A 27,529-nucleotide genomic window follows, 5' to 3' on the forward strand; every position below is an offset into this window, starting at 1 on the left:
CGCAGGCAGGCCCCGTGGTCGCTGCCCCCGTCTGCTCCCTGTGCTTTCCCTCGGGGCTGCGATCTTCGTGGGGCTGCAATCTTCGGGGGGCTGCCGTGCAGCCGGTGCTTCCCATGGGAGCACCTGCCCCAGGACACCCCCTCCTTTCAGCTCTGTGCCCAACAGGAACAGAAATGAAAGCAAATTTGGGTGGCCCTCCCGTGAGCAGCAGGCACCCGTCAGACCTATCGTGTGAGACCTGCACAGCCGCTCTCCTTCCTGTCCGCACTCGCCCCGGGATTCCCCATCGCTAACGGCGTTAGTAGGGGGTTCTGCTCAGATTTTTCTCGGTTTTCTCACTGGAATAAAGTATCCGGCGGGGTCCCGGCGCGGTGCTGGTGCGAAGAGGAATGGCAGGCGCTCGCCGGGCCGCTGAAGGAGTGGAAGGCGGTGCCTTGCCAGGGCGCGGGCGGTGAGGGGCGGCCCCGCTGCCCAGCTCCCGCCTCCTCCCTCCCCTCAGCGGCTCGGCTTCTCCTCCCACCGCCTGCCTTCTCTTAGCAGGGCGGCAGCCGGAGCGGGGTGCGGGGGTTGTGGGATCGCTCCGTACCGGGCTGCGCGGCCGATCTGGGCTCTCCTAAGCCGGTAGGTGCTGTCGTGGTGCGGGGCCTGGCCCGGCGGCGGTGGGAAGCCGCCTCAGCGCCGCCCGCGGCGGGAAGCGCGGGAAGGGCGTTTTTAATTGCGGAAAATGACGATCAGAGCCTGCGAAAGGCCGGCGGGCAAGCTTCTGCGCGGGCCCAGAAATAACCTGATTTGTGGCATTGGGCAGCAGTGCTGCGCTCACACCTGAAGGTTGGCGTTTCGTCCATTTATGTTTCCACGACAGTGCGCATAATTTGGTGCTTAGGCTGTTTAAAAGTGCCAAGTGCTGTCTGTGACCGTGGAACAGCTGCTGTGTGCGGGGCTGACAGCGGCTGAGTCTGTTCTGACAGCTTGGGACTGCTCCAGGGAGGTTCGTGTTCGGAGAATTGTTCAAATACCTCAATGCGCATAAACGCATTGAGTTAATTAATAGCGTGGGGTACTGAGCAAATGCCTACAAAAAGTCAGCGATAGGTAATTGTGCAGAGTATTTAAAGCCAGTTGAAATGACAGGTCTATTAATGGCAATGGAAGGATATTTTAAAGTTATCTTTGAAGTTCCTTTTCTGTCCTTTCCGACCCGCGTGTTTTGGATCCTCTTAACATAGTGTTTATTTCGTGTTTGGCAGCAGGGTGGACTTGGCTGTTCTTGTGCCTGCAGCTCTAAAAGCCATTGGTGTGTCTGAAGCCGTGCTGTGTTTCCTTGCGCAGGGTTTTGTCTCAAATGCTTCGTATTCTGATCTGGTGCAGTTGAACTCAGCCTTTTGCTTCATGAATTTTGCATTGTTGCTCTCTAGCACTCAGACTCATAAAATTATTATCCCAGCTATGCTTGCAGGCAAACTGAATGGGATTTGTGCCATGGTGTTGGCCGTAGTGATACACTGGAAGGGACCTGTGTTAAAGGCTTCTCATTAGAAATCTGTCTTCGGTAAGACAAGGTTTTCAAAGATGGACAGCGAGTTGAGATATCTCTGGGGTTTTTTATCTTGCTTTTTTATCACCGCTCTTACCTGGACTCACTGAACCTGTTTTCTTGCAGTGTGTGGTGCAGATGAGAACAGACATTTATTTGCAGGAGTCAGTTGGGTGTTTGGAGAGCACAGTAGCTCTGTAATATGCTACAGGACATTAACATAGCTAGTGGGATTGTTCTGGACAAGTTTATGTAGCTTTGGGTCTGTAGCTCATGAAGGTGATAATACTTTTTAAGGTGCATAGTCTGTATAGTTGCTTAGGTTAAATTTTGAATCTGGACTTTAAAAGAATGTTAATCTGAAAGGTGACTTCTATCTTTTAAGAAAAAAACCTGTCTGTTACCCTTGCACGTATCCTGTTAAATGGCTTTGACTGATGTGGTATTAAACCAAAAGGGGATTTAGTATTATACCAGGGAAAGCTGGGTCATGCTTGCTTTAATGCTTCTCCACAAGACAAGCTGGGACTTCTGTTACAGGACAGTTCCTGCCCCCTTGTCCTGTGTTAAGGAGTTGCAGGGGGCTGTGTCTGAGCTGAAACAGTGAATTAGAAGGAAATGAAGATGCTCCAGTTGTTCCCTCTTTTGTTGACTTTACTATTTCTATCACTCAGCCCTTAGGCAGGTTTAGATGCTGAGGCCACTGTAGAAGTTTGGCCAAGAGTCTCACTAAACCCAGCAGTGCTTTGTAACAACAGACACCAAGAAAAAAGTCATGCTTTAACAGCCCTGTGATGTGAATTTTCCCTGCTGTTTATCTGTATTCACATATTTGCATGTTGTCCTTGCGACTCGCCTGCCCCTCCTGGCCACGTGTCTCTTGGATATAAAGGCAAGAGAAGGAAAAATACTTGTAACAGGCATTGAAAAAACAAAAATAAATACAGACTAGAACAGATTAAGAACTGTATTTTAAATTATCTGCATTTTGAATCACATAGTACAAGGTTGATAAAAAAATTGAATAAATTTTCAAAGTGGGTTGGAGTGGGTAGTTAAAATTATAGGTTGTGTGTGATAATGCAGGCTGGCAGGCTTGGTTTAGTGCAGTCTCACTCTCCTTGTTGCTTAGCCTTAGGAACGCTTCTGTAATGGATATTAAAGATTAAATGATCAAAACACAACAGCAGTAGTAACAGAAATTCCTATATAATACAACTTCTGTGCTATAATGCAAAAGCACAGAATATAACCCTTGGGATGAAGGCTTTTGTCAAGCAAACTGTGAGGTTTAAAGCAGTGTTTGTGTAGTTCAAAGTGTGGTTATTGAATTCTGTTTTGAAGAGCATTTTATGTGAGTATGATTCTTGGTACATACACTTCCAAAGTAAACATCACAAGTACTTTACAAGAACTATGGTTCCAAGAAAAACCAAGAGACTTCCATAAACACCATTAGCTTTAAATAGAAACTGATTTGTGTGGTGATATTTCATTTACACAAGTCACAGAAATCAGAATGTTTGCAGTCTCTGCTGCACAAACCCGCATTCCTGCATTGCTGCTGCTTCTCAAACTGTCCTGAACCCCATGGATCTGCTGATGTGTGTGACAGCAGGAGCAGAAGGGAGTGCAGGACAGCACTTGGGTGTAATGGGGCTGTCCAGTGCTGTGGTATGTCCTGGATTAGTCACAGTCACGTCCTCGAAGCATCATTTGACAGCTGCTGGCTGTGTGCATGACAGGCAGTAGGGGTTCTCCAGCACTCAGTGCACACTGCTAAGACAATCACGGTAAAAATGGCAGTGGCAGCTGAGGACACCTTCCCCAGCCAGGTGTGTGTGCAGTGACACCTTCCCCAGCCAGGTGTGTGTGCAGTGACACCTTCCCAGAATGGACAGCTCCTGCTGGAGGAGCAGGTGAGCACTCCAGAGCTGCTCCAGTGCAAAGGGAGGTGAGCTGGCTGAGACCTCTTCCAGCAGTGGTGTTCCAGAGCAGCTGCTGCCTGATGGAGTGCTGGAGTTAGCTGTGTTGCTGGCTGAAGTGTGGGAATGCTGCCCCCGTCAGAAGAGCAGTAACCAGGAAGATAATGCTGCTGGTGAAAGCTGCCTCATGTTAAGGCACTGTTTCTGTGGTGACCACTTTCTCACTGGGGAGTGAGGTCAGCAGCTATGAAGACTTCTGTAGGAGTGTATTCATCTTCCTGTTTCATGCAGAAAGAAGACTAAAAAATGCAAAGGGCTGACAAATAACTGTAAAGCAAAACTGAAAACCTTGATGTGTGGTTGTTTTATTAGACTAGCTGTGTGAAAATCCCTGATTTTGCTGGGTGGGTGAAGAACTAAACAATGTGATACTTAGAAGTGTCTGTTTTAAATTAAATCCCATTGCTCAGCCAGCATCAGGGCCAAATTTTGAATAATCTCACTGATCCTCTATTTTGTACATGCCAGTATTGCCAGAGTATCTGTGTAAACTTCCACCTCTTCCAAGGGCTTTAATCATTCCTCCACCTCATTTTTCTGCAGTGTGCTACACTTTCAGCAACCTGTGGGCCATTGGCTGTATGTAAGCTAAAAGCCCATTTAAGTCTTGTGGATGGTGAAATTTTTTTCTGTGTTGTTCTTATCAGTCAAATGAATTAGAGAGTATTATAATTTGTACAGAATATCCTTGAGAAGACTTGTCCTGAAAAAATTTGGAAATGTGACTGTGGTGGTTGAGGTAAAACTCTCTCAAGTTTCTAAGACTAGTGTTGTGAAACTCAGCATTTCATATAAGGAAGAATAAAGACATTTGGAAGAGGAGATGACCAAGGATACTAAGCTCCTATCTTCTCAGTCCTGTAGCAGTTTAAAACCAGAATGCTGCTTCTCAGCAGCTGTGGCAGAGGTGTTCAAAACTACATGTAGGTACTTGAGGATTACTTTTACAGAGCCAGATGCAAATATATTTCTTTTCTGCCAGTGTGCTGACATCAGTGTCATGCTGTCACACTGTGACATGAAATAACTTACAGAAGTAGGTTAGAAGTAAAAGGAAAGAAAAAGAACTTTAAAAAGCTAATTTTATTTTCTGACTCTACTGTATATACAATAGTAAAAATGACAGTGGATTGGAGGGTGAAACTGCCACCTCTCCAACCACACTGGTTAAACGAACAGTCTATCAATTCTTTCTACTCACAAAGAAGACTGTAAACCAATTATTATTTACATGAACATGCATGAGAAGACTCAGTTGAAATATGTAAATATCAGAAGGTATAGAAACTTTTAGAAGAACTCTAAAACTTTCAAAAAACAGGGTAACATCATGCATTATTTGTTCTTTTAATAACAACCTTTTCCTTTTTTGCTCTCTCAGCCAGCTTCTTCCCCCTGTTTGCATGTGCATTGGAGTAGTGGGTGTTCCAGTCCTTGCAGGAGTTAAACCAACCTCCTGCAAACATGGCAGACGAGGACCTTATTTTTCGTATGGAAGGGATTGATAATGCCAGAACTACTCCACTGGACTCTGGGAATTATCTTGATGCTGATAGTGATGATGAAGACAATTATTTCATCTGTCCAATAACTGATGATCCAGTTTCTAACAAGTCTGCCAATACCAAAGTAGACAATTATTACAGCAGCTTAGCAAAAACTGAGCAGTACAGTTCAAGCTCTTCTCCCAGAAGCTTTAGCTTTAAGGTAAGTGTTGGCTCCAGTCTTCATTAAGGTTTTGGTTTTATTTAGTTGGCATGAGACATTTTCTAACTGCTTCATCTCTTGTAACTAACACTTTTCAATGAAGATAAACATCTGTTTTTTCCAGACCTGCAGTTAATTCCATTAAGCCAATAGTTTGACACTGCCATGGAATTGCTTACTATCCCTTTCAGTTCAGGGGGGAATCTTCCTCCATGCAGTCCAGGAGAAAATTCACTGCCATTAGTATCAAACCATTTGCAATGCAGTATGTTGATTGGGAGATTCAAAAGATAATACAATTGGTGTAAGAAAAATTGAGGCCTGTCAGAAGATAATCTATTATGAATTTTGCTAGTCTGTGATATTTTTAATTGGACAAATAAAATTGTAATTATAAAATTGTAAGGGTAAGTTTTTATGTTATAGTTCCTTCTCAGGGAGCTTTTGACATGTTGACTTTCATGCTTGGGCCTGAAGCATCACACTGGCAGTAGTTCCTGACAGTGTACACAAGCAGTATCTGACCTTTTTGGGATGAACAGCAGCTACAGCGTTGCATGGAGGTCAGAGGGGATGTAGCTGGTGCTTCCTTGGCAGTGTGTCCTTTTTCACTCAGCTCTCTTCACACAGATCAGGCCAGGCAATGGAGCTTCAAGTGACATCCACTCTGTAACTTAGATATCCTAAATAAACACAGTTTGTGTTTCGTTATTTGTGTTTACATGCTAAACTGGCATGTCTCTTAGATTTTCCTATATTTAATGTGTTTTATTAACACATTTCTTATTATAGATATTAACATTTATTTAATAGATACTCTAAAATCTCGGTTTATGCCTAATGCATGCTTTAATTGTGAAAAAATACTGGGGTTTATTTCAGTCAGATAACATAGTGAATAACACATTGAAAGTGAAGCTGGCTTGTCTGCAGGATCATTTTTGCCAAAGCTAGTTAATAGAAACATTAAAAGGTACATATGCCTAAGGAAGGTGAGGAGCAAAAGCTTAGTATAGAAATGGGACAGATGTTGGTGTATGTTAAACTAAGCAAGTTAAGACCTGATAGGGAGCTTAGTCTTTATTTGTGTGTACATTTTAACATGTACTAAACACTTGCCTCTGGGTCTGCAGTGCAATTTCTGAGTCATGTGGTATGAGATAAAACGGATAAGGACTTCAGAAATTGCAATTATTTCCTCCTTCCTGAGCTGTCATTTTGCTTCTGCAGAATGTTTGTTCCCATGTTTTGGTCTCTATAATATCTAGTTTGGAATTATAGGTCCTATCACAGATAAATTGCTTTATGTTGAGATGTGGAGCAAGCCAGTCTCCATCTCCTGTTTAAGCTGCAGGAATGGTGATTTCCAGCAATGAAGCAGACAGCCAGGGCTGGTGACATCCTAAACCCCACAGCCTGGCCTATGAGAGTCTGCCTGTCAGACCTCAAAGCTAAAGCAAAGCAGTGAGGGCCATTGGTAATGAAAGGCAGAGCCAGACAGAGAAGTTAACAGGACTCAGCAATGTTTAATTAGCTAGTTAATAGGCAAAACCCTTTTAATAAATACTTGCCAATAAAAAAAAAATTACCAACTTACCTCAATAGGTTTCTTTGCAGGTGTTCTAAGAATGAACTTAAATTTGGAATATAAATTGAAGAGTGGCTTTTAACTGGACGTTTTTTGGGGTTTTTTTACTAACAAAGAGAACCAAGACTCTTTGACAATCATTTGTCTTATCACATGTATTTTCCTACTTTCATGTCTCTCATGGATCCTTTAGAATGACACACAACATCGTTCTAAGCATGGCTCTGTGGTTGACCATGGTCGGGTAGGTTAAAAAGAAAATGTCAACAGCATATCTAATAGATGCATTCTGATTTTTTGGTTTGGTTTTGTTGGGTTTTTTTTCCTTTTATGGAATTCTTTGTGTTCATTATTTTATTGTTTGGGAGGACTGATTGCCTCAGCCCATAAGAGTCATCAAGTCAAAACTGAAAGAGGTACCTGTTAAATGGAATAATACCCATCCTGTGTTCTCTACCCTGAAATTTCACTGTGTGGCAGCCATATGCCTCCAGCAGGAGAAAAATTGCACTGTTAGCACCATTTCCATTAAATCCAACTAGTGTTTTTTTGAAGATTAGGATACAGCTTTTGTACAAAGCACCTCAAGAGATCAAGCACAAGTAATTAACTTATTTAAATTATCATCTAACACGAACACAAATCACCTTTTGGAGAGGGAATCTACTCAAGAACTATTTGATTCAGCTGATCAACCAAGCAGTTCTTGTTGCTCTCTCTCATTATTTCTGTCATAGATATGTAAGTACGGAAATTTTCAGGTCCATATGACCTGTCATTGCATGACGTGAGGCAGCTTCATTTTCTTATGAAACGTAGGAAATCTTTCTCAACATGCCCTTTAAATAGTTTTATTTAATGTAGTATTGTTTTCATTTTGTATTATTGTCAGATAGAGGAGCATTTAAATTGTTTGCATAGTTAAAGCTGAAATTCAAAATAAACACAACCATTTAAAGCTTAGCTGCTTCAAAAACTTCCTTGATGCCATTGCTGACACAAATGTATAGTGTATTTTTTTTTCATAAAAAAGGACTGACTTTAATTCCTGAAGATAAAAAACAAAATCATCACAAAATTTTAAAAGTTACTGTTTCTGCACACTAGGAGTTCAGTCAGAGGCAGTAATAGTATCTCAGAGCTCAATACTTCTTTATTGGCAGGGTGCAGAGTGCTTTTTCTCCTGCTCACTTTGCAGAAGGCATTTGGCACATCACAGGATCATAACTCCAGTTTTCTTGGAAATATACAATGTAAGAGAGAGAGAACAAAATGTTAAGAGTAAAGCATCCAAACTGGCTGGTAGAGAGAGACTGTTTGTACTCCAGAAAATTGCTTTGATATTTTACTCTTGACTTGGTGAACATTGAAATAGCTACTTGTGTGAAATTGTTATAATAATCAATTTTTACAACATTCTAATTTTTTCTCTCATGCTGAGCACAGTCGGGGACCCTGGGGTTCACAGAACTTCTTACTTTATCTATATTAATTGTATCTTTAATGGACATTTTTATACTTATGCATGCAAAACCAGCATATGCTGCTGGTTTTATATGAAAAGCTAAAAATCAAAACAGAAAAAGCGAATTAATATCATCTGGGTGTGCCTTATTGCCATTTGCAGAGCATGTTAGAGATATCTGCAAATTACTACAGGTGTTGTAAGTTGTGTCTGGTATATACTGTGCCACATTCCGTTCTCAGTAACTTTACAGTGGTGGAAATTGAACTGAAATCTATATCTGAGCTGGGTTTTATTATAATTGAAATTTAAAAAAGGTCAGAGTGGTCTTTGGTACTACTTGGTCCCTGCTCTGAGTAGTGCTTTGGAGGCTTGTGTATTTGCACATCTCCATAGCTTTGAGATCCTGATGTGCTCTACAAAGTGCTGGTTTTGTGAGCTACTGCTGATTATAAATAAAGTGCCAATTTGTAACTTCTTCAGGAAACCTGGAGACATGCTATTGAGAAAGCCAAGCACATGCCTGATCCCTGGGCAGAATTTCACTTGGAGGACATTGAGACGGAGCATGCCACTCGTTACAGGTCTGTGGGTCTTCCTGCTTTGGGTGCTGATATTCAGTAGGACTGCTGGTTTGTGCAAGGGCTGAGTTTGTGTAGTGCAGAATATCTGGCTGAAGAGCTTTCATAATGCCCAAAGTGAGTGTCTCTTAACTCAGTCTCCCAGGAATATGTAAATACTGCACATCATCAAAAAATAAACCTTTCAGCAAACCATTGTCACACTTTCTCTCCCACCTAAGCACTATCTAGGACTTTCACTGTGTAGACAAGAAGCAAGGCTGAAAAGTATTTTCTAGTTGATTTATTAATGCCATAAATCTAATCTAATAAGGGAATTAATCCCAACTAAGAGGAAGCATACTAAGTTTATATAGTTTGGAAAAGAAAGCAACATAACCCTCCACGACTTTCCCAAAATAGCAGTTTCAATTTTGCTAGTCCATGCAGTATTGTTGCATGTGGCTGGAATTTAAATCCTTATAAAGCCCAGAATAGCTCAGTGTGGTCTACGTGCTAAAAGGGAGTTTGGCCCTGAAACTGGTTTCAGTGCTTTAAGACAAGCTTTGCCAAAATACTTACTCTATTGACACAGGTTTCTGGGAGGAAGGGTTAGGGGTTAGAGGCCAGTTAATCACCACTTAGCATCAGTGTTTGGGGAGCCCTTCCTTCCAATCCCATACCAGTCATGCAGTGCTGCTCTTCCCTATAGACTACATCTGTCTCTGGTCAGCCACACAGTCCTGAAATATTTGCATATTTTAAAATACAAATAAGTGATAATTTTAGTTTAGGGCTACTCAATATCCTGTTAAGAAGAGATGGCTCTGATAGTGCTGTTTTTACCTCTTTATTTGCTGCAAACTGGGGTGATACATAATATATAAGTGAGAATATGAGGTGTCTGCGTGCATGAATTACTCTGTGCAGGTTGGGGGAACCAGGCTGGAAACAATCATGTGTTGATGACTCAGCTGCTGTGGTTCCCAATTTGGCTTTCACTGTGTTGGGAGTTAAAGGGGTGGGGAGAAACCACAGACGTACTCTTTGTATTATCACAGGGTTGTGCAGGGATTCGCTCCTCTCTCAGTGCAGTGTTGGGCAGTTCCTGGCCCCACTGTGTCTCACAGCTGGTGCTTCTCACATTCTCCACAGCCCCAAGGCAAATACCCAGCCAGAACCAGGCTTATGCAAGCTCAGGATTGGGGGAGACAACCTGTTCAGTGTGTAGAGCTTGGTGAAGCCCTTTCTGCCTCCAGTGTGCTGCCCAGGCATCACAGAGGAGGTTTAACTTCAAAGCAGATAAAGTCTCATCTGTAGTGTTACAGAAGTTCAGATTCTGCTTTAGAATCTGCTCACTGACTGGAGGGTTTAGTGTCTCTTCAAAGAGCTAAATGTGTTTCTCCTTGCCTGCCCAAAATGAGGAGGGCCGGAGTGTAATGGGAAGACTGGAAGCTTTTGTATGGGAGTGGCAGCAGCACTTTCCAGAGTCAGTTACAGATAAGGAAGGATAAGTGCTGGAAATGGGAGGATTTGGGTTCCCTCTTTTCTGAGACGTATCTCCTGACTTTGCAGGTACAATGCAGTTACTGGGGACTGGGTTGAAGATGAAGTCCTTATAAAGATGGCTTCTCAAGTAAGATCACACTGTCCTTCATGTTTGCTAACAGCAAGTGTGTCATTTCCTTTCTGTTCCTGAATAGTGGCATCAATATGTTTTCCTTACGGAAATTTTGATGTCTCAGTGTAATTCTTTTCACCTACCTCTTTTTCTTTGTATCCTTCTCTCCAGAACAGAGTAGAAAATGGAGTCAGACCTTCCCTGTGAGCAACATGAGGCATTTGTTCCATTCCCAGTGATTTCCCTTCCATGTCACCCCTCCCATTTCTTTCTGGCATAATTTCCCTGCCTGGCAGTAGTCCTACTATTTTGTGTCCTCCCAAATAATTTCTGTTGTTAGAATGACAACCAACTGAATTTTCTGTATGTGAGGGTAGAAGGCACTGTCATTTCCCAGTTAAGTCCTGGGGTTGGTTGTGTGTTGGGGTTGCCTTGCTCTGTGCTGCTGGCCGAGTATCTGGCATCTGGGGAGATGATGCTCTCTTTGGCACATCCTCTGTGGAAGCCTAAATGCAGAGAGCATGAAGTCTGTGAAAACAGACAGAGCTGACTCCCAACTGGGGAGAGAATTTAAATAGCTTATTTAAAATACATACCATTTCTTCTCCATAGGATATTGGTAGGGGGAGTTTATCCAAATGCCTTTTCCCCAGATACCTGCTTATGTTACCAGGGGTTTTCACTTTTCCTTGAGGAAATATTTCTATAGACCCTGTTTGAAAACTGCTTTCTGCATGGTATAAAGGGGAAGTCATGGTTGTGTTTCTTACTGGTTAGAAATCAACTTTGTGGAAATTGTAATGCTGAGTTTCTGGTTTTTTCTTTTTCCCAGCCTTTCGGCCGTGGAGCAATGCGAGAGTGTTTCAGAACGTGAGTATCTGCCCACTTCATCTTTGTTGGCCTCCTTGCAGTATTTTTTTTCTGTGGTGACTGGAATTTCACTTAGATGTAGTTGAAATTGTGTAAAACTTGACTCCTTTCTAAAAGGCTTTGCTGAGGGGTTTATCCCAGTTTGTGTGACTCTACCTGCAGGGAGCGGGGATCAGAAAGGAGAATGTTCGCTGAATGTTGTACTTCAGCTGTCGTTGGGAGGCAAAATATGCATGAAAGTATAGTAACAGCCACTTAATTTCTGTATTCCTGGTGTGCTAAAATATCTTAAAAGTTGATATGTGGTCATAGGTGTGTGCAGCCTGGAGACCAACTTGAGGCCTATAGTTAGGCAGAGAAAAGAGAAAGAAAGAATATTTGCATGATGCAGTCTCAACTAGAAGAGCCTCCATTGGTGAAGAAGGTTATCCTCCTAGAGTTTGCTTTGGATCACATATAACAGTATCATGTTCTGAGTAAGGCAGAACTTGAACACTAACAGTTGTGCTTCCCAGAAAGATAAAGTATGAGGGAAGACTGAGGAGGAACTTTTCCTTCCTTGGAGAGTGTTATCGACTGTTATTGTGGGGATCAGCATCCAGCTATAAATTGGTGTGTGCTAAGAGATTACCCCACCCCTTCCAGGCTATGGAGATAAATGTTTCCTGGAAAATGTTGGAGAGTGTGTGTTTAAAAACATTCCCCCTTCTTCCCATATGTGGAATCCAGAGAAATTACACTTCATGTGTGGTTTCAGCTCTAGATAGATAGACACTCCTAAAAGATGGAAATATGATGTTTTGAACTTGAGCAAAAAGGAAGAAAAGTAACCCCAGAGTGCTCCAGTCTGGCATTGGCATTTCAGTATCAGTTCATGCTGGTGGCTCTGTTCCTGCAAAGCCAGCTGGATACAGTAGTGAATGAAGCCTAGGAAGTAACAAATCTCAGCCTGCTGACATTGCTTTTAGTTCTTGTTACTTACCAAACTCTCCATTACACAATATTTTGAGTAATGCCATAAACAGAAATTTCTTGGCAATTTTGCATTAACCTCTGGTACTAAAAAAGCATAACTTGAACGTCAGCTTCATACTGCTGGGTTTCCCATATGTGTCAGTGGTACAGGGATATTTCCCATCTGGAGCTCTCTCCTGGATTTTTGTAACTCTGCAAGGTAAACACAGTGACAGCATTAGCTCGCCATGGCCCAATGAATCAATGTTGAGGATATTGCCTTTAGAAAAACATGAGCTGGCTTGTTTTATGCAGAGGAGTGTGTTCCTTGAAGAACTAGGAAGGTTTGGGATCTGGCTAGAATTTCTTTCCTCATTTCCTTGTTCATTCTTTCCAAGGCCTCTGTTGCTGTGACTGTGTGCCCATCCCTGCAGGAGGACAGGCAGCATGAAGTTGCTTTCCCTGTAGAGTGTCCCCTGTACCAAGATGTCTGCATCAAGTTCTTGGCAGGGAGAGGAAAAAGGAGGAGGGGGAAGGGTTGAGAGTTTGAGTGCTGCTACTAATTAAAGCACCTGCTTAATGCATTTGTTGGCAGCCAGCAGATCCTTTCTTATCAAAGTTTTCCTATGCTACACACTACCACCCCCCCTGCCTCAGCCCCCCTGCCTTCGGAGGGATCTGTGGATTAAAGATTTGCACATCAACTAAAGGGAAAAGCTGCATCATGAGAACTGTCAGGTGCAGTTTTCCTTCTGGGAGTATGTGGGTTACTGAGCAGTCACTGCTGTATGCTGAGAAGCAGCAGATTGCTTTTATCCCAGGAGAGGTTTCTTGGTTCATGTTTGAAAGGCCGCTCCCTTTTAATTTCTGCAGAAAATAATTGTGGACATTAGAACGGGTTGTTGACAAGGCACCAACCCTTCATACTCCAGATTTGAGAGGAACAGGAAGGGAAAGGGATTGAGAAAAGGAGAAAGTTCAGAGCACAAGTAGCTGCAGCTAAACCAGTTTGGCACATCTCAGCCATTCTCATGGGATGTTTCATTTTCCCTTGTCCCTTTCCTGTGCTTCACATTTCAGGTAAAATACCTGGTAATGACTGAGGTTAATGCTCATCTTGGAGCCTGGCTCTATCCATGCAGGCAAGGAAATGGGAAAGATTGAATTAAAATCCTTGGGTTTCCTTTCACCAATGATTGATTTATCTTTCAGAAAAAAGCTGTCCAACTTCTTACACACTCAGAACTGGAAAGGTGCCTATAATTATGTTGCCAAGCAATACATAGAGAGTGTGAGCAGAGATGTTTATTTTGAGGATGTTCGACTGCAGATGGAAGCAAAACTCTGGGGAGAAGAGTACAACCGGCACAAGCCACCAAAACAGGTGCATTCAAAGACCTTGCTAAGCAAAAATGCAATACTGTTCTTCTGTTGGGTTAGTTTTCAGACATAATTTAGAGGGAATTAATTATTCGTTCACATTCCATCACATTTAAATGCTTGGATAGATTCTTTTGCCCTTCTGTGTTTTTTGTTAAATGATAGCTGATTTTGAGTGGAGTAAATACAGAAATTGCTTTATATTTCCAGGACTAGGCGCTGTATGTTTGTAAATGTCTGACTGACCTTAGCTGTTGACTGAAAACCAAAATAAAATTATGTTTGTATTGCTCTCTTTGATGTATGCCCAGCTGCTTTTGTGATAACTAGAGAAGTCACAAAATTTATTGCCAGCAGCAGTCTCAGCAAGCACTTAACTGTTATTGCTCCAGGAAGGTAGATGCTTAAATCTTCTACACCCATCCAAACATGTAACTAGCATTGATTTTTGAGAAGAGCTGGAAACCTGCTGGAAGCAATTTTAATGGCCAAAATGAGTGGTTTTGATATGTGGGATATTTGCATTGCCTCCCCTATGAGGGTTAGTTAATGACTACCTTGGCTCAAAGTAGCAAGGTGAGGTCTACAGTGAAACACACAGAGAAATCTACAAATCTAGAAGTTTTAAATGCCATGTTGGAGAAAATCTATAAGTGGAGTGAGAGTTGTGATCGTTTCTGCTTTAGCAATATGTATGGGACAGAGGGAGAAGGTGAGGCAGGATACAGAGATACCTGAACAGTAGATAGCCTCAGCCCTTCTCTGAAAATGCATTTCTTCAAGTTGTGCAGTAGTGACTGTATGTTTTGTTCTCTGGGTGCAGATTCTTTGCAGAGGTACCCACAAAATAAAATAGAAAGCCAGCACTTGCTAAGAATTTTTTCAGAGGTGTTTGTTGCAGAAGTGAGCTGTTCTGAAGTGACTGCTTTTAAAAATTTATGGAATTCTTCCAATAACTCAAGAAGCACATGACTCTTCCCCCACCCCCTTGTTAAACAGAAGGATCTTTGCAATTGTTCAGATTCTTGCATTGGGAAAGTTTTCACAGCTGGAGGATTCACATACACTTTGATCTGAAGGCAGTATTCTGTTAGTCATTGTTTATCTTCTTTCCCTCCCCAGGTGGATATAGTGCAGACCTGTATTATCGAAATGAAGAACAGGCCTGGAAAGCCTCTCTTTCATCTGGAACATTACATTGAGGGCAAATACATCAAATACAACTCAAATTCTGGATTTGTCCGAGACGACAACATTCGTCTAACTCCACAAGTGAGGCTTTGTTTAGTGTTTTCCATTTTGTTTAATGCTTTCCATGCTTTCCATTAATTCTCTGCTGCATAGAATTCCTGGGCTTTCTCCAGAGGTCTTGCATTACTGCCAAGAAAGGAAACTGCAGGCTCTGCAGTACAATGCCAGATTAATTTCTCTATTTGCAGTTTGTCTACCCCTTACTTGGGGCCTGCTCTTTCAAGCGCTGAGTGCTTCTTTATTGGATTTCAGTTGGTTACAGTTGAGTTGAACAGGGTTAATACTCTTTGGAAAACATAAGCCCTTTGACTCTGATTATTTCTGCAGGCATCAGAATGTTTCAAACTTTCTTCACATTGAGGCAGTGAAGAGATCTCTCATGTACTATGTACTGAATAGTCTTTTGGTTCCTCCCGTAATACACAAGAGGTGGCTGGTATCCAATTCATGTAAATAAATCTAGTCCATTTGCATATAAAAATGTTGATTTTTCCAGCTGCAGCCTCTGAATAGCTGAATCTGAGATTGCATATAGAAATACAAGGACAGATTTCAAGTGATTCTTGAATCTTGTAAAATAAATTTAAAATACTATTGAAAAATGCAAAGTGGTCAGTGTAACAAAGAGGTATTTTACTGGGCCTTGAGAGTTTTGTTCTTTACATTTTTTTCCACTGTTTTTAAAGTATTTGTCATGAGGCTTAATGTAAGCAGAGAACTTGTGTTCTGGGCTGTCATTTGTGCACTGAATCACTGCTGTGCTTTCACAGGTTGGGAACAAAATGTTCCCTGGTATTTGCTGCAGTTAAAATGTTTGTCTATCACCACCAGTCACCTCCCCCAGGCCTGGCAATGCTTTTTTGGAGGCCTTCCCAGAAGATTCCTAATATCTCAACTTTATTCTAAAGAGAAGGGCTTTTTATACCTGATTCTTGAAATGTGTTTTTTCAAGAGCACAAATGCACATTTAATTATTTGATACACAAATGTAGACACATAGCAGTTGCTCAGGGGGATCACTCAAAGGGGAAGAAGAATTTGTCGGGATGCTCACATTTATTTATGGGTTCTTTCTCCAAACTGTGGCAGTGCTAATGCTTGTTGGCAGAAGGAAGCAGTGTCCCAGAGATGCAGAGCTTGCAGATTCACAGGCACAGCCAGAATGTTTATACAGAATTTATTCAGCACTGGCTTCAGAGCCCACTGTTTTTCTTTTCTGCCAGCCAGCTCCCCACTACCTAAGGTGAAGACTATAGTGGAAAATAATCTCTAGTACAAAAATGAGGAATTAAGTAATCTCCTTTCCCCTGCCCGTGCACACTGCTGCTTTTCACTCTGCCTTTTTTAGCCTCTCTGCGAGTTGGAGCAGGTTGGAGAGACACCATACAACCTGCTTTTGGTCTCTCTTGCTGCTTTCATCATTATGTTTATACCAGTTATATTTCACTGATAGGGTTATCAGACTTCTTTTCCCGTTTATAACAGGGGAATATGTGTTGCTGTTTTCAGTAGATGGAGAGTGTTCTCAGACATCTTCTATGGTTCTTTCCAGGCTTTCAGTCACTTCACCTTTGAGCGTTCAGGACACCAGCTCATTGTTGTTGATATCCAGGGAGTTGGAGATCTTTACACAGACCCTCAGATCCATACAGAGAGTGGTACAGATTTTGGAGATGGCAACCTAGGTAAAAACAAATTATTCTGTTTCACTAAAGGGTGCTTCTCTTTTCTTCCCAGCTCTGCAGAGTAGCCACTGCACTGTGTGAGCTGACACATTTCTGAGGGTCTTGCAAACAGCTGGGGAAGTCCTGTTGTAAGGAGTCCTGTACAGGTTATCTATCATATAAGGGCAGTTTTAAGATGAGAGCTGGCTTATATCTCCTGGCCTACTCCTAAACAAGTAGTGTAATTAAGTAGTTTCTACATTGTGAGAACAATAATCATGACCTTTGATTTCCTTGCCATGTTGCAGGAATGGATATAGCTGAAGGCAGAGAGATAGGCACCATGTATTTTTGAAGTTCCAAGTGTCTATATATGAAGTTGTTCATGGGACACTGCAAGTTTTATAAGCAGGATCAAATTTAGGCACAATTCTCAGTGAAGCAGTTGGATTAGGTTTGTGTTATATCTTGTTCATACATAGCTTTCCAAGATTTTTCTCACTTCTTTCACTCTCATGCAGAGAGAGTGAAAAGCACTTACAGGTGTTGAAATGGAAGTGGGTTAGGCTGTGTGCTACAAAGCATTTTCTCTCTTGGCTTTTTAGGAAAAGCTTTGGGACTTTCAGCTTTTACTAAGTAAATTGTAATATAAATTTAAGAAAGTAAATACTTTCTTAACTTTTTTTTTAATGCCTTAGGTGTTCGAGGTATGGCCTTGTTCTTTCATTCTCATTTCTGCAACAACATCTGCAAAAGCATGGGACTTGCACCATTTGATCTCTCATCCAAAGAGAAAGATGCCTTGGATTATAATAAAAAAATGCTTGTAAGTGTTTGATGAAAAAGTGTAATTAAGCTGTAGCTTTAATTAACAAGGAACCTTGTAACCAGTGTTTATTTGGGACCAAGTAGATCTTAGAATGCTGAAATAATTTATAAGTTTTGGATCTCACAAACCTGATTTGATGCTTGTTGCAAACTGATCTCAGTTTCAGCTGATTTTGGTGGCAGTGGGACTTGATGTAACACTTGGAATGAAACTCAGTCCCAAACAAAAACTCTCTGAGAGTAAAAATGTCTGGGCTTGATATTTTGTTGCAGTGTAGAGCTTTTCAAAGCAAATACTTCTGTATACATGTGTACATTTATAGAGGACTCCTAATAAACATTCACATTGGCTTGCATGGAATGCTTAGAATACACAGAAGGATTATTGACAGGATTTTCTCATTGATTTGCCAAGGAATCTGCTCAAACAATTCTCCGTGGCACAGAGGAGAAATGCGGCAGCAGCCGGGTGAGGACGGTGTCCGGGAGCCGGCCCCCCCTGCTCTTCCGCCTGTCTGAAAACTCTGGGGATGAGAGCATGAGTGATGTGGCATTTGACTCCCTGCCCTGCTCTCCCTCCTCTGCAACCCCTCACAGCCACAAGGTGGACATGCTTAGTGAGTAAGCCTCAAACATCACCTCTGGGGGGGGTTCCTGAACATTGGACTTGTCTTACTTTGGTTTTGTCTTACTTTGTTTTTAAGCAGAACAGCATTGATTTAGTCCAGAACAGTTGTTTCTAGTGCTCTTCTTTGAGTAGAAATAAGACTGAATGTACTTCTGTGTAGATAATTAATGCACAGATGTTTCTGTGAAAAAAACTGCAATAAAATGATATCTAGAGCTTTTTCCTCAAGCATGTTATCCTTATAGTAACAGCAAATATTTTTTTCTCCTAGATTGGCCTGTGTTCAATGAAGTGGATAACTTGGATCACCTTGACAACAAAAGGGTGAGGGTCTTTCCAACAGAAAATGAGGCTGCAGTTGCCTAATAAAATGTGTCTTTATAGAACTTCCCAGAGGTTTCATTCAGTAAAAGCACATAATGGTGCTCTGCCTATTTCTTCTGTTGCAGATCATGTTACCTCTCTGCATTTGCTGTTTCTAGTAAAGGAAAAACATTTTATCTTAATATTTTAGTATTCATTATTTTGCCACCAGAAATTTATTTGCATCTGGTGAATTTTAACAGGTAGTTAAAGCATGTGCCTTTCCTCTGCCTGCATATTGTGTCTTGGGTGCTTGTCCCAGCTGCTGTGGTATTAAAACTAAAGAATCCCTATGGATTAGGTCCCTGCAAATACTGGTAGCATGGAATGTTAGAGAACCTTGCCTGAGGAGGTGCAGGAAGTTTGCAATGGACATTTTCCAGTGCTGGGCCTTAGTGCCAGGGGCTGTCAGTTAGTGGTTTATCACTGAAGCTGAAAACTATATTTAGTGGATTCTTGATTTGATAAAATATGAAAGTCCTTGATTTGTTTTAATGTATGTAAGGGAGAAGACAATCTTAGACTACTTTATGTATCATTAAGTCCTGCTCCCTCTTGACAGAGGTAGCACGATCATTTTCATCCAATATAACCATCCAGTATTTTTCACTGAAAGAGCAAACTGTTTGCCCTGTGAGAAATATCAAGCTGAGGTCCTTACAAAGTATAATGCTAATGCTGTTCTGTTCTTGACTTCTGTAGGATTTTGAAAATGGTGGAGACAGTGGATATCCCAGTGAAAAGAGAAGTGAGACAGAAGATCTGGATCATAGAGAGAGGGTAAGAACCTGACTGGTGTAGCAGAGTTGGGCCTGCTCATATTTAAGCTGTTTTTGTAGAAGAATCTTCTTATGTATCCTTCCTGATCTAGAGCTGATCTTGATTTGGACTTTGAAAACAGAGGAAACAAAGAAATTCCCCCATGTTGCAAAGTTACTTACTCATATTGGGAATGACAGTCTTACAGGAAAAAGATGATTTGTAATGAGTAGCTTAATTTCAAATATCATATTTGATTAGATGTTGTTGTGTGGGTTTTTTAAGTATTACATATTGCATTTAGGATGTGTAGCCATCTTCATGTCATGTGAATTCCATGAATATGATCTGCTTTCAGACTAGTTTACCTTCTCTACTTTGTATGGCTTGAAATATTACAGAACTTAATGTTGTCAAACAATAATATGAAACTTTAGAATTCCTGGGAATTAGTTGGTTACTCCTCTAAAATACAAATGTTTAAATAAATGCTTTTTGACCTGAAGATCTTAACAAGATACTTAATTAGAAGACAGGAAAGAGAATACTGCTTCCAGAGATACCACTCCTTTTGTCACCTCCTTTGGCAAGGTATTTGTCATGGCATCTCCAGCTTACAGGATTAAAGCCCATGTGTGCCAAGTTCTTTGTCATTTTGGTGTGTGTCTTAATTTATTGTGATATCACTGAAAGAGAATGATCCAATGGAAACAGTTTTGGTCCTTGTCAGTATTAATTCTGCAGGGTAGGAATAGTCTAGAGGCATAACTGGCACACATCAGTTGCTGCAAATTGAATGATGCAAATCTTTACATTAACGTAGGGCCATTCAAACAACAACCAGAAGCAGGAGTCTGATGAAGACAGTTTGGGAAGCTCTGCAAGGGTAAATAAAGCAGAAATGTTCACAGACTGAGTTTGCTGCTCTGCTTGTCCTTTGTTCACTCCTCTGCCACCTAACCATATCACTAAACCAGATGTTGGTTTCCCTTCCTTTTCAGCTACAGAAAATGTTTATTATTATTAATTTACCACTCTGTTATTTCCTTTTATGTTTTGTCTTTGTTTCCTCATTAAAAAAGTACTGTGAAACAAATTGTCACCTCCGTAGCTGACCTCTGTCATAAATTAGTGTTTATGCATGGGTTTCCCACTTAAAAAAATTACAGCTCTGTGGATTTATTTTCTGCTTAACTAAATTATATTTCCTTTTTGCACTTTAAATTTGGAATTCTATCCTGTATTGTAGCTGTATGATTTCTTAAAAACTTGCAGTGTTTGAAACAGATACACAGTGAAGAGAGCTCCTGTCACCTGAGTTAGGAAAGACCAGACCTTGTATGCTTTTTACAAAATATAACTTATGTGATAATTGGTCTTGGATATAAGCTTAAACAAATAACTACTGTGAAAGGAAAGAAAAAAAACAGAACTTTGACAACAATTAGTAATTTATTTAGATACAATTTTCAGAATTTCCTTTTAATTATTATATATTCCTGTTTCAGAAAATTGAAACAGCTTTAACAGACTGAAGTTCTGTTCCAGTAGCCTTTCCTGTTGTGTTTTCTCTGTGTATCTGCAAAGGCATTAATTGTGATAGGATTATTTTCAGCTACTGTTTCCCACTGATCCATTATGTTCAATAATTTCTTCATTTGGGTCGTTCCTCCTGAGAAATGCCAATGCATGCATCTGCCTGTAATCTTCTGCATGGTTACGTATCATTTTTCTAGAGTTCCAGAATGCAAGCTGCACTTAAAGTGTTGGGAACTGAAATTCTGGGCAGAAAAGTATGGGGCTTTTGTTTGTTTGTTTGTTTTTGGTTTTTTTGTTGTTGTTGTTGTTTTGTTTTGTGCATGGATAACTTCAGTGCTTGCAGTGTGACTATTCAGTTGCTTATTTGTGTAAGTAACTTTTTCTGATTCAGAACTTTGAGATGATTCTTCAAAGTGATGATGTATGGATTAGAAATAGAAGGATTTACTCAATTTCTTTAATGAAGAGTAATAACCAATTATTCAGCTACTAACTTGACTTTTGAAAGCTGTGTTTTAAAATACAGTATTTACTACTACATAACAATATTAATAGAGGCTTTGATTCCTGGATGGTAATCCATCTGGATCAGAATTTTAATTTTGAATATAAATAGTAGTGTATTTTGTATTTCAGATCAGCGTGGAGAAGTGGAATCTTTACAACTCTTCCAGAGTCCACATCCATAGACCGTCCTGTGTTGCCCAAGAAATTCAGAGGCTCAATGCACTAGAACTTGAAAAGAAAATTGGGAAGTCAGTCCTTGGAAAGGTGGGATGGGTCTGCTGATACTGTTTTATCCAACAAGAAATGTCTTGTATTTATTACTTACATAGAAGTGTTGCCCTGCTTGCATTTATTTGTGCAGTTGAAAATAACATATCTATACCTTTCTGTCACCTACCTGTGTTGTATAAGGGACATCTGAGTTCAGAAACCCGTGAATTCCATCTGCTTTTGGCCTTGCAACATCTGTGCTCCTTTGGGAAGAACCCTGCTGTTGTTAACCTGCATTTCCAGAGGCATCACACAGGGAGGATACAGTGGGATGGGTGTGCTGTGCCTGACCCACATACCTTGCACATAGGCAAAGCTGAGCTCCTGAAAACTGGTAGCATGGACTGACCCTTTTTACTCCAGACTATTCCAGATAATGCAAATGTGAATTAAGTTTGGGGTTATGTATGGCCTTAAGCCCACTCCTAAAACATGATGTAAATCTTACTGAACATCCTGGAAAACTTTTTGATGTGGGAAGAAGCCTATTTTTCAGGGAATCTTTTAGGTTGGAAAAGACCTCTAATGTCATCAAGTCCGACCTCTGACCAATCACCACCTTGTCAACCAGACCGTAACACTAAGTGCCATGTCCAGTTCAAGTTGTTTCTTGAACACGTTCTGGAACAGTGATTCCACCACTTCCCTGGGCAGTCCATTCCAATGTTTAACAGCCCTTCCCATGAAGAAATTCTTCTTGATGTCCAACTTGAATCTCCCCTGGTGCAAGTTGAGGCTATGTCCTCTCATCCTGTCACCAGTTGCTTGGGAGAAGTTGCTGACCCCCATCTTGCTAGAACTTCCTTTCAGATAATTGTAGACAGTGCTAAGGTTTCCCCTGAGCCTCCTCTTACTCCAGGACTTAGCTCTAAGACCTGGTAAAATATGAGCAGAGGGCTTTTGAAGGATCAGATCCCAACATCATGCTGTGTCTCTCCTGTGCAATTGTGTCCAGGTTCACCTGGCCATGGTTCGCTATCATGAAGCCGGGCGCTTCTGTGAGAAGGACAAGGAATGGGATCAGGAGTCAGCCCTGTTCCACCTGGAGCATGCTGCAGACTGCGGGGAGCTGGAAGCCATCGTTGGGTTAGGCCTCATGTGCTCTCAGCTGCCACATCACATTCTTTCCGAGGTCACTCTCGAGGTATGGAAGATGCCAAAAAGCAGATTTGTGGTCCATTGTAAAAATAACATAAGAATAGCAGGAAGTGGAGATTAAACGAAAACCGTAGTTAGGTGTTCTGTAGCCTCTTCAGTGAAAACAGATTACTTTGTAATTAAGGATTTGGACAAAACAGCAAAAAAAATGCTGCCTCTTTCTGGTTTTGCCAGCAAATTACTGCATGCCTTTGGGAAGCTTTTGAAGCCACCTTTACTGTTCAGCCGCTTTGTTTCTTGTGGCTGTGCCAGTTTCTCAGGCATACTAAATACTTGCTGACTTTAAGAAACTGCATTTAATGGTAAAGGTTTTAGAAGCATGCATTTTAAAGGTTTTGTTTTCTTCACTAGGATACAAAGGAGAACAGAAATAAAGGATTTAATTACTTGTTGAGAGCAGCAGAAGCTGGAGACCGGCCTTCCATGATTCTGGTAGCAAGAGCATATGATACAGGTGTAAATCTTGGTGCAGACAGGTACTGTGCATGGCTGAGTAAGTTAACTTGGTGGTACTTCACTGAGGCAAGGCTGAGGCAGTGATTTTTCTGCTTTTATATTTTAGGCATGTCTTTGTTATTTATGTGAGTTTTCTGTTTCGCACAACAGTGATACTCTTCAAATTTCCCACTGTCAAATAACATTAAACTTAAAATTGAAGTTCACTGAGCATTCTCAGTGTGTAAAATAACTGATTCCAAAGTATTTATGAAACAAGACTCTGCAACTTCAGGTTTTTTTCTAAATTGGTTACTCTCACAAATATAAATGCCCAAACCTTGCAACTGTGAATGAAGCTCAGACTCTGGAGTTCAGCAAAACACTTCAGTCTGATACTTTCTCCTGTAATTCCTGCATAAAGTGACCCCAGCCTCATTTTGCTGTGGTGACCTAATGTCGCAGTGCAGTTAGTGAGTCTCCATGAGAACATTTGCTTTCCTGGGGAGCATCAAGGCTCTGAGAAGCCAGTATGAAATGGGATGCTGAATCTCCAATGCAAAGTACATTTCTTTCCTAAGGGAACCATCTTCAGAAATTATTTTTGACTTCAGAGCCCAGGATTGGAAGGAGGCACTTCACTGGTACAACGCCGCGCTGAACAGGACTGACTGTGATGAGGGAGGTGAATATGATGGCACTCAGGATGAGCCCCGGTATCTTCTCCTGGCCAGGGAAGCAGAGATGTTAATGATGGGAGGGTTCAACCTGGATAAGGATCCACAGAGATCAGGTGAGGCCTCATTTTATTTCCATTATCTATAATCTTGCTTTTCTATCCCTTCTCCCCCAGCATGTGCCCCAAAAGTAGATTTCTTGTTTCAGCTGTTACAAAACATAGAGAGGGTCAGTACCTTCAGATTTAATGATGCTGGGTGTAACAAGGCTAGTAACAGTGAAAGAAGAGATCTTGGCAGCGACAGGGTAGTGGGTGGTGCCAGGTCAAATCTGTGGCACACTGAGTCACTGCCAGGCAACCTTCACTCCCTCTGAGGTTGCTCTTCTGGGTTGTTCCCCTGAGCTGCAGGTTGCTGCTTGTAGTTTGAGCTACATCCATGACTCCCGAGGCCCTACACAACATTCTCTTAGTTGCTATGTAACCTACATGCTAGATGTCTGTCCTGGGGGGCTCCTACAGGCTGTTCCTGTTTGCAGTCCTTCCAGATACATTGGGGAGCCATCAGCAGCCAGTTGTATAACTTTCAACTTGAAGAGCAGAGGCTGCGTTCCCAGCTGATGTAACTCTGACACTGTTAAAACACACCCATGCATCCGGCCCTGCAGTTTGACCTCAGTTTCTCCCTTTGTCCTTTATTTGCTCCAGGCTAAAGCCATATTCTTTCTTTACTCTGTCAACATAACTGATGCTGTTTCCTCTCTAGGTGAGCTTTACACAGAAGCAGCAGAAGCAGCCATGGAAGCCATGAAGGGCAGACTGGCAAATCAGTATTACCAAAAAGCAGAAGAGGCTTGGGCGATGATGGAAGAATGACACTGAAATTAAGCAATTCTTGTATATAAATTTGTTATAGACTTGCTGCATTTGCTACTTGCATTTGCAGCAAGTAGTTTTATGTGATGTTAACAGGTTGGTTTTTCTTTGTATTTTAGTTTTATAATTTTTTTTTTTGAGGGTAGAAATCTCAGTGTAAGGATTATGTAGGGTGCCATAGCATACTTCTGTTTGTGTTTCAAAGTTGTAATACACACACACTTGAACCTTTTTGTACTTTTTTTACTGTTAGAACTGAGAGGCCTAGTTTTTTTGACAAAAGAAAACCAGGCCTTATTGTTTAGGTTTTACATGTCCTGTTTTTTACACAGCAAATGATCAGTGTGTTTACATTTTTCTTCTCCTCCCCACATACAGAAAAACATTTTCCTAAACTCTCAGCATTTCTTCATCATTTTTGGTGTATCTCACCAAACTTGCACATGAATGTAAATTTTCAGTTTATGAATGCAGCTACTGATGTTAATAAGTAGTCCCATTCTATTTTGCTGACACTATTGGACACTTACCCTCAAATGAATTTCAGATGGAATCCTTAGTTTGGGAGGGGTAGGGAAGATGATTCAGATTGGCAGTGAGGATATTCAGGGTAGAATGTTTTATTCATTACCAACATTGCATATTATACTATTAGAAAATCATTCATGTTCTTGATGAGGTGAGGCATCCAGCTACCTCTCTCATTTTCACATTTTGCACCATATAAAATTATATTTGTATAAAAGTCTACTGATCTTGTATTTGTCCAATGATGTACAGTAGCAAGATTTGTAATATATGGGTAATTTGAAGTTAGTTTTACAGTGGCATCTCAAATCTCAGTGAAGCTAGATCATCTCACTTAAGATGAGAACACATTTTCCACCATTTCCAGATGGATGTTTGAAGAGGTTAGGAGATGTTGATTCACCTTTTCTATGTACAGAAAACAATTTACATGGTTTAAGTATATTTTAAATGGTATTTTATCTGCAAATACTGTTTAGAGAAGAAAGGGAAAACGGTATTACCCCCAAACACTTGAATTTGTGTCCTCTTTGCCTAATCCTAATCAGTGAGGGGAGGACAAATACATGGTGGTGGTTGAATTATTGCACAGAGGTAAGTTTCTTCAAATCCAGTCTTTTATTCCAAAGCTGCTGTGCCATCTATGTGGATAGTTCCTTGGTTGTGGTTAACAGTCATTTTGCAGGAGATTTAAGATGGAAGCTTCTGCCTCCTTGGCCTGGCAGTCTCCTGAGGTGTAAATTGATGTGCACAAGGTGTGAAGTGCTGAATGACCTGTAATGCTCAACACTTCAGTCAAGCTCTTAAAAGCAGGTGTAAAGCTAAGCAGGCCATGAGATGATGCAGGATTGATCAGGATTTCTCACATGCATAGCCAAGGAATATTAATTTCTTGTAAATTGCAGAAACTGTTCAGGGAACAGAAATCAGTTCTTCCTTTCCTGTCCAAGTGCCTGTCACTGGAATCAAATTATGCTCCCAGTTTCTCTTTTTTATGGCAAGTGTATCTTGAATTGCTGTTTAGACATTATCAAAGAGAGATGTCAGTAACATCTGCCACTGTCTGAACTCCTGGTGGTTAAGGGAGAATTTGAATCCTTTCTAGGAGGGAAGGGAAAGTTACCCTTGGATGTGGTGCTTCTGGCTGGTGCTGTAACCACCAGGCAGTTGTAGCTGTGAGCAGCCTTGGAACACATGGCAACATCTTTTTGCTGTAGATTGCAAGGGTTGTGGGAAAGTAGTGCCCATGGCCTCTTTCTTTTTTGTTTTGTTTCGAGAGTGAGGGCGAAGCTCTTCACCCATTAATAGAAGAATGTCTCATTTCTAGATCTCAGCTGGTCTTAGTTAGTGAGGTACTAAAATGACCAGATTTTTGGACCTAATTTTTTTTGTACATGCTGAAATAGAACCAGAGGACTGCAGTTCAGATGAATGTTTTTCAGTGCCTATCCAAAGTTCTGCTTTAGATGCCTAAAGCCTCTCTGAGATGTGGCCTTTTTTGCTATTTCTCATAGCATTGAAGTATCAGCTGTCAATGAAAGGTGAAGCCCCTCACCTCTGAAGACAGTTGAATAGTCTGTTTTGTGCAGAACCTATACAGTGGAGGGACCATAAATCAGACAAAAGGGTTTGTGTTTCCCTCAAAAGGTGGTGATGCCAAATCTTTGAGATTTTCCTTGAGAAGGAAGCATGTGTTACAACACCACTAACCATGTAGGGAGGAGATTGAAAGTGTCCAAAATGTGCATGCAAAAGATGTAGAGTGTAATTATTGACACTTTTTGGGGTAGTTTAATTTGCTAAATTTAGTAGTTGCTAAAGTTGCTGACAGCTCTGTGTAGATCCGGTATGTAAATGTACACACAACTCAGTGCAAAGTTAATTAAATTTTTTATTTGCAAATACTACTTTTTGGTGATGAAGACTACCTTCTGTCCTAAGATGTATCAGATGATTTAGCCATACAATGAATAGGACTGTCAATAATATGAAAATGGAAATTGTTTACAGAAATATACGCAACTTACTCTGTGACATTCTTTTGAAGGGAAAAACTGTATATTTTAAAAGATTTTGTAATTATATTGCTTTATGCTGTATTTTTAATCTAGTCACAATGAATAAATAAAAATCTGTATTTTTTAAAAATGTGAAAATAAATCTGAGGCTCAGCCTGCCAGAACTTATGTGGGTTCAGTAGATGTCAGTGGGAATATTTCTTGGGTAAGGACAGTGAGATGGAAGACTTTGTTTGTATGTCAGACAAGCAAATACTGCTTGCCTGCATCACTTAGTCCTCTCCTTTACTTTGTCTGGGTTCATTCTGGCTAGTAAATAAAATTGTTCTTTTTGTCACTTTTCTCAGTAGAGTGTTACTCATTGC

At 41.0% G+C, this 27,529-nt stretch overlaps 1 protein-coding gene across 4 annotated transcripts; it reads left to right on the top strand.

Annotated features, from left to right (window-relative positions):
* On the top strand, window positions 1–27,501 carry EEF2K (eukaryotic elongation factor 2 kinase). Of its 4 annotated transcripts, XM_053957385.1 has the most exons (19): window positions 1–621; window positions 4,901–5,226; window positions 7,008–7,058; window positions 8,763–8,863; window positions 10,415–10,475; window positions 11,293–11,330; window positions 13,497–13,668; window positions 14,787–14,936; window positions 16,468–16,600; window positions 17,278–17,405; window positions 17,823–18,024; window positions 18,307–18,359; window positions 19,101–19,178; window positions 19,981–20,043; window positions 21,333–21,467; window positions 22,429–22,617; window positions 22,983–23,107; window positions 23,681–23,859; window positions 24,509–27,501. In XM_053957385.1, exons 2-19 carry the CDS (start codon window positions 4,984–4,986, stop codon window positions 24,616–24,618), a joined length of 2,211 nt encoding a protein of 736 aa, XP_053813360.1. In that variant the 5' UTR covers window positions 1–621; window positions 4,901–4,983; the 3' UTR covers window positions 24,619–27,501. The 4 variants fall into 4 exon arrangements, with proteins under 4 accessions (XP_053813360.1, XP_053813362.1, XP_053813361.1 ...); XM_053957387.1 differs by lacking the exon at window positions 19,981–20,043; XM_053957386.1 differs by lacking the exon at window positions 7,008–7,058.
* The last annotated feature ends 28 nt before the right edge of the window (window positions 27,502–27,529 follow it).

The sequence above is a fragment of the Vidua chalybeata genome, chromosome 16 (assembly GCF_026979565.1).
Source record: "Vidua chalybeata isolate OUT-0048 chromosome 16, bVidCha1 merged haplotype, whole genome shotgun sequence".
Classification (NCBI taxonomy): Eukaryota; Metazoa; Chordata; class Aves; order Passeriformes; family Viduidae; genus Vidua; species Vidua chalybeata.